At 40.7% G+C, this 10,500-nt stretch overlaps 1 protein-coding gene across 1 annotated transcript; it reads left to right on the top strand.

The window, feature by feature from the left end:
* The first annotated feature begins 558 nt into the window (after window positions 1–558).
* LOC139480554 (uncharacterized) lies at window positions 559–5,652 on the top strand. Its single transcript, XM_071263677.1, has 2 exons — window positions 559–1,243; window positions 5,099–5,652. Exons 1-2 carry the CDS (start codon window positions 559–561, stop codon window positions 5,650–5,652), a joined length of 1,239 nt encoding a protein of 412 aa, XP_071119778.1.
* Window positions 5,653–10,500: the final 4,848 nt, after the last annotated feature.

Raw genomic sequence — 10,500 nt, 5'->3', positions numbered from 1 at the left:
TCATGACAGTTTATATTACGACTGAGGATGTAACATAACGTCCACATTTTCAGGTCATAATACAAAATAAGCGGCGTCTTCTAGAGGCACCATCTACATGACATCTACCCTGCTAGGGCGTGGTGTTAGCATTAAGTCAACAATGATGTTAGCACTAATTCAACAACGGTGTTAGCATTAGGTTAACAATGATGTTACCACTGCGTCAACAATAGTCTTAACATTACTTCAACAATTGTGCTTCCTACAATGGTGTTAGCATCAAGTCAAAATCGGTGTTAACATTACGTCAACGATGATCTTAGCATTACTTCAACAATCGCTTATGGATGATCACGTTTTAAAATGTATCATGATAAATAATTTCTCTTTTCCAGTGACGCACAGAAGGTAGAATTGTGGGCATTTTCGATTGACAGAGATTGACACGATTATGTAAACCTAACACATTCTTAATTTCTGACGATTGTCATGCTGAACTGATATCAAGGTTTCACCACTAAACCACCCATCTTCTATAAAGGCACATACACAGTTGGCATCACTGGTGTTGAAGACATGCTGAGAAGGGATCATGTGTTATTCCTCACCGCTGTGTTTGTGGTGACTGGACTCCTTGTCTTCACTACCTGGGAACCTGAGCAGTTCATGGCCATCCTGGACACAGGCTATTCGAACTTCACTTATCACTTTTCTCTCCACCCAAAAGGTTCACAGGCCGAGTGCAAAAACGTTTTGGACGAAATGGTGCGAGGAACGTGGACACCGAGGAGGGTGACGTTTGAAGAAAGAGAGAAAGTTGAAAGATTCTTGATAGCTTCCCGAGGAAAATATTTCGTACCAACAACCTTAGCACGCCCTGATGGTGTTTGTGGAAATACAACTTTTGACTTTCTGAAAGGCCTACAACACCAGGCTCTGTGGTTCCGACCCCTGTGTGATCCGTTTGGTCCAACGCCATGTTGCTATAACAACAAGTGCGTGTATAAGACAGTGAAGGAATGTATGTGTGAGAACTGTTTTGACATGCGCAGACCTATTAATGCTGAACTTGCTGATTGGAAACCATCCAGCCCCAATTGTCAGATCTCAATGTTGAACAAAGACGAATCGTGTGAACTTATTAAAGGGGCTACTATCTACTACATCGGGGACTCGTTCTTGAGGCAGATGTACACAGTGACTGTCCACCTCCTCACTGGCAACTATAAGGACTCCACGCTAAAGTCTACAACACCAACAGGTTTGTTTGTTTGAATGTATCATGTTTCCGTTTTGTCCAATAAATGTCCCCAATGCTGTCACGCCTTGTCAATAAAACAAATTTAATTGTTCATGGTTGCCATAACTTCTGGCCTATGATACAATTACATGAACTGGGCCTGTGTTACTGCTGCTTGTTAAAACTTTATTGGGGAGAGATATTTATATAGGCTCTGTCTGTTTATCAATCCCCTTTCACTGTACAAAGTGGAAATAAATATTGTTAAAAAAACAGCAACAAAAAACCCACCTCGAATTATAAAAGTGTGTGATAAACATATTCCTGATAAAATTAAATTAAAGGATCTACAGTGGATCAATAATGAAATACGTTCCTCAATAAGAAAACATAAGAAAGCTAAAAAACGTAATACTCCAGCTGATTGGGCAAATTTTAGGTTGTTAAGAAGTAAAGTAATCGACTATGTCCGTAAGGCAAAGAAAACATATGCATCTAAAATTGATATTGTAATAAACAGTTATTAGCACCTAGGTATTACTTTACAAAGTAATTGTATATGGAAAATGCACATTGATGATATTGCAAGGAAATGTTGTCCTCTGGTTAATTGTTTAAGAAGTTATAAATATCGTCTATCCCGAACTAACTTAGAAACTATGTAGAAATCATTAATTTACCAATTTTTTATAATTGTTGTCATATTTGGGATAACTGTACCAATGAGCAAGTTAATTCAATGAAACAAATAAACTTAGATGCCATTAGAACCATATGTGGCGCTGTCCGGGGTACGAGTCATCAGAAGATTTACAATGAAACAAATTGTAAGTCATTAAAAGAAAGAAGATACAATTCACAATTGGTAATGTTTTATAAAATGAATAACCATTTCTTCACGGAATATCTTTGTAGGCTTATTCCTGATACATTTTCGGAAAACACAAATTATAACTTAAGGGAAAAAACTAATCTTCAAACAGTGAAGTGTAAAATAAAGGCTTATGCAGATCCATTTATACCAGCAACAACACAACTTTGGAATATCTTACCAGAAAACCTAACGGGGCCAGAGACCGTTGCACAATTTAAGAATATGCTTCACGTGAGGGGAGATAATGGTATACACTGGGATTTAAATTATGGAAACAGACTATGTCAAATTATTCACAGTCGCCCCAGGCTTGGCTGCAGCGATCTTAACACAGATCTGTATGATAGATATATCTTGGATACAAAAACTTGTTCCTGAGGATATCATACCGAAGATGCTTTACACTTTTTTTTTTGTACAAATTATTATGTTCTTCGAAATGAAATGTATTTTTACGAACATGGTTATTCTTTACAAACAGTGCCATGCGGAAATTCGTATTTGTGTAAGGAAGAGTAAATCCAAACATTACATTATATACAAAACTTCATATTAAAATCTTGCAGATTTTCAATTAAATTGATTGTTTAACATAAAATGCAAAAATATTTATTATATATACACATCAAGCTTGGCATATACAATTCATTTGTTACATCTAACCTTCTTTGATGTATTTATTGTTTCATGTCTTCTGTGTAATGGAGAGGTATTAACATAAGCGCTTCGCTTGTTTGACAATCCATTGTCACATTTTTGTGAAAATAAATGTGTTGAAATTATACGAAAGAGGCTGTGTACACAGAGATTAACCTTGTGAGAGTTCATAGAATGGAACTGCGAAATGAAAACAGACCCCGTGCGATAGTGGCTAAGTTCTCTGACTCTGATGAGAGATGGAACGTTCTAATAAGTGCGAAGAATCTCAAGGACACAAAGTTTGGTGTCAGTGAACAGCCCCAGCTGAAATTGTTAAACGGCGACGAGAGCTTCTCTCTTTGCTTAAAGAGGATAAACGCAGAGGGCTTAAGGCAAGTCTAACTGTTGACAGACTGTATATTTTGTAACAAATGTTATATTTGGGATAACACTTTCTTAGTAAAGCACAGATTCTCGTACCTTTGTGGAGTCCCGTCCCGTCCGAGATACAAATGCCAGATTCTAGGCACATAATCGCCAGCACACAAAGTCAGCGAACTAACCCACTCAGCCACCGAGGCTTCCACAAAAATGAAAGTCCGACTGATAGTCTAGATCACGTACTTCTGAAAAAAATCCCGGACGGGACTCTACCAGTACGAGAATCTGTACTTTACTAAGAAAATGTTATCACAAATATAACATTTGTTACATTTGAACATTTTCGCCATGGCATTGTATAGTCATAGACTGTATATTAACAACAGAAGGTGTTTCCCTGGTGAGAATCCGTTTGAAGATTCGAGACAGTCGATGTGGTCACTCAGACCTTCGTATGCCAATGTATTTAAACATTCCCGAGATAGACAACCACACAAAACGCGACAAATCAAAGAGCGTGACATTACACATCTCTAGGCATACAATGCACGTAGGCCTGATACTGTTAATGCAAATGACAATGTAAATATCTCGCTAAATGTCGTGTGTGAAGAACACTGTGATGTGTATGTTACAAATAACAATAATGAGTCATCTAGCAAAAAAAGCATGTGAATCTAATTGTGGCGATATTCGTGTACATGCAGATAATGATATACGAAAAGAGCAGCCGGTCTGTGAGCCCTCGCTAACAGACGCTTTCATATCACGTAATGGTTCTCATTTTAAACTGATTTACTTAAATGTGTGTGGTTTGAAATCTAGATGACATATTTCTGAATTTACTAATTGTATTACAAACTATGAAATGTTATGTTTTGTTGTATTGACATTCCTGTATATGCAAAGTTTTATAAACCTCGTGTTACAAATTCTTAGAAAATGAAATGAATCCGGGGTAGAATAGGTCTTCAGCAACCCATGCTTGCCGTAAAAGGCGACTACCGGAATCGGATGGTCAGGCTCGCTGACTTGGTTGATGCATGTCATCGATCCCAATTGCGTGAATCGATGTCAATCACAGGATTGTCTGTTCCAGACTTGATTATTTACAGCTGTCATATAGATGGAATATTGCTAAGTGCAGCATCAAACAACAAAAAAACACAAAAAACACACTTCTGTTTGTGATTAAAGTGTGCTGTATTTCCCCACTGCTGTTTGTGACTATAGTGTGCTGTGTTTCCCCACTGCCGTGTGTGATAATAGTGTACTGTGTGTTTCCCCACTGCTGTTTGTGATTATAGTGTGCTGTTTTCCCAAATGCTGTTTGTGACTATAGTGTGCTGTGTTTCCCAACTGCCGTGTGTGATAATAATGTACTGTGTGTTTCCCCACTTCTGTTTGTGATTATAGTGTGTGGTATTTCCCCACTGCTGTTTGCGACTATAGTGTGCTGTGTTTCCCCACTGCCGTGTGTGATAATAGTGTACTGTGTGTTTCACCACTGCTGTTTGTGATTATAGTGTGTGGTATTTCCCCACTGCTGTTTGCGACTATAGTGTGCTGTGTTTCCCCACTGCCGTGTGTGATAATAATATACTGTGTGTTTCCCCACTTCTGTTTGTGATTATAGTGTGTGGTATTTCCCCACTGCTGTTTGCGACTATAGTGTGCTGTGTTTCCCCACTGCCGTGTGTGATAATAGTGTACTGGGTGTTTCACCACTGCTGTTTGTGATTATAGTGTGCTGTTTTCCCAAATGCTGTTTGTGATTATAGCGTGCTGTGTTTCCCAACTGCTGTTTATGATAACAGTGAACTGTGTGTTTCCCCACTGCTGTTTGCGACTATAGTGTGCTGTGTTTCCCCACTGCCGTGTGTGATAATAGTGAACTGTGTGTTTCACCACTGTTGTTTGTGATTATAGTGTGCTGTGTTTCCCCACTGCTGTTTGTGAATATAGTGTGCTGTATATTTCAGGGTGGCGGGAGTACTGTTCAGGGTGGATGCAGCTACTGTGCTACTCCTACTTAAACTACGTATCTCCCGTGTGTGGCGGCCAGACCAACGTCATCCATGTTGAACTCATCACACACGATCAAGGCCCAAGATTACTCAGCTTACTGAAAAGTAAAAAGAACCAGAAGTCTATTTTCTTTGTGGGCATTGGTATCCACGGGACCTATAATGAACAGCTGGTCTGGAAGAACTTTCTTTCTCCATCAATCAACTTTCTACACGAAAACGCAAGAAATAAGACAGTATGGCCGAAACTGGTGTGGGTGTCCCCCCACGCTCCCGGAATACTGAAAACCCCACGGGTTCCAGGCCAGAGTTACAGCAGCGTTGTCAGATATAACGCCTTCATCAACAGCCATGTCAGAGCAGCTGGGATACCAATACTGGACACCTTCAACATGACAGACGGCATCATGAGCTACGATGGGGCACACTACGGGTTCGGAATTAACATGATCAAATCTCAGATTGTGTTTAACTACCTTACACATCTGCGGGCACATGGTATATGGTGACTCAGCATAAAGTGTGAGTGTGTGCCGGCACGTGGCATGTGATGCATATTTAAGCAATAGTTGTATGCTGAGGGATTGTGTGCCTGAGTTAGATAGTCCTATTTTCTTTTTCATTTGTATACTCTTGGAGATTTTCACTGTTAATTTATTCATTATGTTAATTCATCATCTTTTCAATTGTTTGTTCAAACTGAGTAAAAGCTTAAATATAGGATTAGACTATGTGATCTTTACCTATACCAACACAATACTTATTACTGTGATCAAGAGGTGGTCCAATACGGACTACAACAGACCATGAACAAAGTCTGGTTTGGACAGTATTTCAGTCACCTGGATGAAAGAGGAAACATCAGAAACTATCCAGAACTTTACTGAAACCACGCATCACCCTCACGGAAACCATGCATCACCCTCACAGAAACCATGCATCACCCTCATGGAAACCACGCATCACTTCACTGAAACTACGCATCATCCTCAATGAAACCACACATAAACTCCCTGAAACCATGCACCACCCTAACGGAAACCCTGCATCACCCTCACGGAAACCATGCATCACCCTCACAGAAACCATGCATCACCCTCACTGAAACCACGCATCACCCTAACGGAAACCCTGCATCACCCTCACTGAAACCACGCATCACCCTAACGGAAACCTTGCATCACCCTCACGGAAACCATGCATCACCCTCACAGAAACCATGCATCACCCTCACTGAAACCACGCATCACCCTAACGGAAACCCTGCATCACCCTCACTGAAACCACGCATCACCCTAACGGAAACCATGCATCACCCTAACAGAAACCATGCATCGCCCTCATGGAATCCATGCATCACTCTCACGGAGAAAACGCATCACCCTCACAGAAACCACGCATCACCCTCACAGAAACCATGGGTCACCCTCACAGAATACATGCATCACCCTCACAGAAACCACGCATCACCCTCACTGAAACCATGAATCACTTTACTGACTGTTCACAGCAACACTCATAGGACCGGTGGGAGTGTACAGTCTTACAAAGAGGCTTACACCCTGTTCACAGTACACCATTAGCACTGGCGAAAGTGTTCAGTCTGCACAACAGGCTTACATCCTGGTTACAGCTACGTACGCAGAGTTGTCGTGTTCTGAGCCTGGGAGTTGTATAACTTTGAAAAAAAACAGGGCACGTTGTTACTTATCAAAGTATGTTCACTGTAATAATTCATTTCAGTATTTGATAAAAGCAGTATCTAACTTAACTAGCCGTCTGTCGTTTACAACCACAACAGCTCAAATTTAACAAAGCGACTAAACAAAATTGTCAAAATTCGCGACAGCTTTTTTCGTGTGTGCATTGACCCAACGAAATTGAATTGTGCTAAACAAACCGAAATATTTGAGAAACTTGAGGCTCTTTCTCAGCGGATAGAGCCATAGTGACTGGACTTGTCCAGTGTACGTGGGCAGACAGAACGGTGATACAATCCTCAGATCAACTCAGGCCACATTCAAGTCTAAGGATAAAGCAGGGTCTTTTGTCAACCAAATTCATCAACCCAGTAAAAACTGTGCACGGAGCTGTTTTGGGGCAAATCCAAGCAAATTACCCTCCACTATTTGCCTCCTAAGTCCAATGCACACCTCTTCAGAGGCAAAGCTACTAAACGACTTGAAAATATCGAGAGATCAAACAAAACCGCTAACAAGTCTAGTGTTTTCCCAAATATAACATGTGTTACATTTGACCACTTTCTAAATGGCATTGTGCTTTCATAGCTTTCGGCCAAGGGATCCTTGCCTGTTTACACTCATCAGAGGGATACACGAAGTATGTGATCTAGACTACCAGTTGTCGATCTTCCATTTTTGTGGTGGCATCGGTGGCTGAGTGGGTGACTTTATTTTCAAATCCCACAATCCTCCCACAAGCCTGTTTCACGTGTTCTTTGGCTGAAGTTGACTTTGCGATCAGCTGGCATGGACACTAATAAAGGTGTCCAGTGCTAACCCGAGCTGTTGCTACTTCGGCAGCCAAAAGGGCAGACATCCAGTCAGAGATAGACTTAATTCTGCAGGTTGAGCCACAGCAATCATTGCAAGACACTACAGTGTCCCTGTACAATCGCAGAGAAGTGAAATATCAGATGATTGCGACGCAAAGCATGGCAGATGATGTTGATTAGGTTAACGAGAATAACGCGATTTGTTCGGGGATCAGACTATTTTTTCATATCAGTGCATAATGCTTGTCATGAAGCACCGTCATGTTCAACGGACTCATGTTTATAAATGTTGACCCTTGATATACTGAATAAGTTTTGTGACTTTGAAGTCTCATGGAAACAGGGAACATTGAGACGTAGCAGAATTATAAAATGAAACGTTTGATTTTCTAATTAAATTAGCAGTGAATCCACCTGGGTGGAAGTGATGTTGGAAAGAATTCAGGTTTACACGCCTTACGCATGCGCAAAAGGCCTGGGTAGCAAGATAATATTACTTGCACAACTTATTGTCGATAGTTGACAGTGAAGAAGACTTCTGTTACAAATCGGAAGAGTTTTGTGTTGTGATGGCAAGGATCTAATAAAGGTAGTATTCTTAGAATTATTAACAATGATAGTAATTGTTTGATGTTCAGTTGAATTTGCACAATTATATCTTCACGAGAAAAGATCTGATTTCAATTAAACTGATGCCCCCGTAAGGAGCTTTTCAATTTCTCCAGTACAATTTACAAGTTTAATTAAACACACTAATTCAAATATGTATACGGAAAATGTGTTCTGCAATAGCCTGGATTTTCTGCTAGTCACGATTTGTTCATTCAGTATTATTGCACAAAAGAAAGTTGGCATGGGTCCGAGCTAGTCTTCTTGTGCTGCGTCATACAAACATAAATTAGCACCACTAGGTAAATGTTTAATAAACCATTCACTGAAGATAAAATGTTTACATAAGCGCCATATCTCCCACAACTCCTTGGGACCTAATGCACACTGATGTCACGAGGAATGTCAGGCTAAACAAAGGGCAAACTGATGTCACTGGGGTACAAGCCTAAACAAAGGGCAAACTGATGTTACTCGGAATACAAGGCTAAACAAAGGGCAAATTGATGTTACTAGGGATATAAGGCTAAACAAACGGCAAACTGCTGTTACTAGGGATATCAGGCTAATCAAAGGGGAAACTGATGTTACTCGCGATATCAGGCTAAATAAAGGGCAAACTGATGTCACTGGGGATATCAGGCTAAACAAAGGGAAAACTGATGTCACTGGGGATATAAGGCTGAACAAAGGGAAAACTGATGTCACTAGGGATACACGGCTAAACAAAGGGAAAACTGATGTCACTAGGGATACAAGGCTAAACGAAAGGCAAACTGATGTTACTCGGGATATAAGGCAAAACAAAGGGCAAACTGATGTCATTAGGGATATAAGGCTAAACAAAGGGAAAACTGATGTCAATAGGGATACAAGGCTAAACGAAAGGCAAACTGATGTCACTCGGGATATAAGGCTAAACAAAGGGCAAACTGATGTCACTGGGGATATAAGGTTAAACAAAGGGCAAACTGATGTCACTAGGGATACAAGGCTAAACGAAAGGCAAACTGATGTCACTGGGGATATAAGGCTAAACAAAGGGCAAACTGATGTCACTGGGGATACCAGGCTAAACAAAGGGCAAACTGATGTCACTGGGGATACAAGGCTAAACAAAGGGAAAACTGATGTTTCTCGGGATATAAGGCTAAACAAAGGGCAAACCGATGTCACTGGAGATATAAGGCTAAACAAAGGGCAAACCGATTTTACTCGGGATACACGGCTAAACAAAGGGCAAACTGATGTTTCTCGGGATATAAGGCTAAACAAAGGGCAAACTGATGTCACTAGGGATATAAGGCTAAACAAAGGGCAAACTGATGTCACTGGAGATATAAGGTTAAACAAAGGGCAAACTGATGTCACTAGGGATATAAAGCTAAACAAAGGGCAAACTGATGTCACTGGAGATATAAGGCTAAACAAAGGGCAAACTGATGTCACTAGGGATACAAGGCTAAACAAAGGGCAAACTAATGTCGCTCGGGATATAAGTCTAAACAAAGGGCAAACTGATGTCACTAGGGATACAAGGCTAAACGAAAGGCAAACTGATGTCACTGGGGATATAAGGCTAAACAAAGGGCAAACTGATGTCACTGGGGATACCAGGCTAAACAAAGGGCAAACTGATGTCACTGGGGATACAAGGCTAAACAAAGGGAAAACTGATGTTTCTCGGGATATAAGGCTAAACAAAGGGCAAACCGATGTCACTGGAGATATAAGGCTAAACAAAGGGCAAACCGATTTTACTCGGGATACACGGCTAAACAAAGGGCAAACTGATGTCATTAGGGATATAAGGTTAAACAAAGGGCAAATTGATGTTACTAGGGATATAAGGCTAAACAAACGGCAAACTGCTGTTACTAGGGATATCAGGCTAATCAAAGGGGAAACTGATGTCACTAGGGATACAAGGCTAAACAAGGGGCAAACTAATGTCGCTCGGAATATAAGGCTAAACAAAGGGCAAACTGATGCCACTAGGGATATAAGGTTAAACAAAGGGCAAACTGATGTCACTAGGGATATAAAGCTAAACAAAGGGCAAACTGATGTCACTAGGGATACACGGCTAAACAAAGGGCAAACTGATGTTTCTCGGGATATAAGGCTAAACAAAGGGCAAACCGATGTCACTAGGGATATAAGGCTAAACAAAGGGCAAACTGATGTCACTAGGGATATAAGGCTAAACAAAGGGCAAACTGATGTCACTGGA

Source organism: Haliotis cracherodii, unplaced genomic scaffold, assembly GCF_022045235.1.
Source record: "Haliotis cracherodii isolate W230 unplaced genomic scaffold, xgHalCrac1.p SCAF_4, whole genome shotgun sequence".
Lineage (NCBI taxonomy): Eukaryota > Metazoa > Mollusca > Gastropoda > Lepetellida > Haliotidae > Haliotis > Haliotis cracherodii.
Note: the sequence above shows the minus strand (reverse complement) of the source record. Positions and strands in the feature narration are given on the sequence as shown.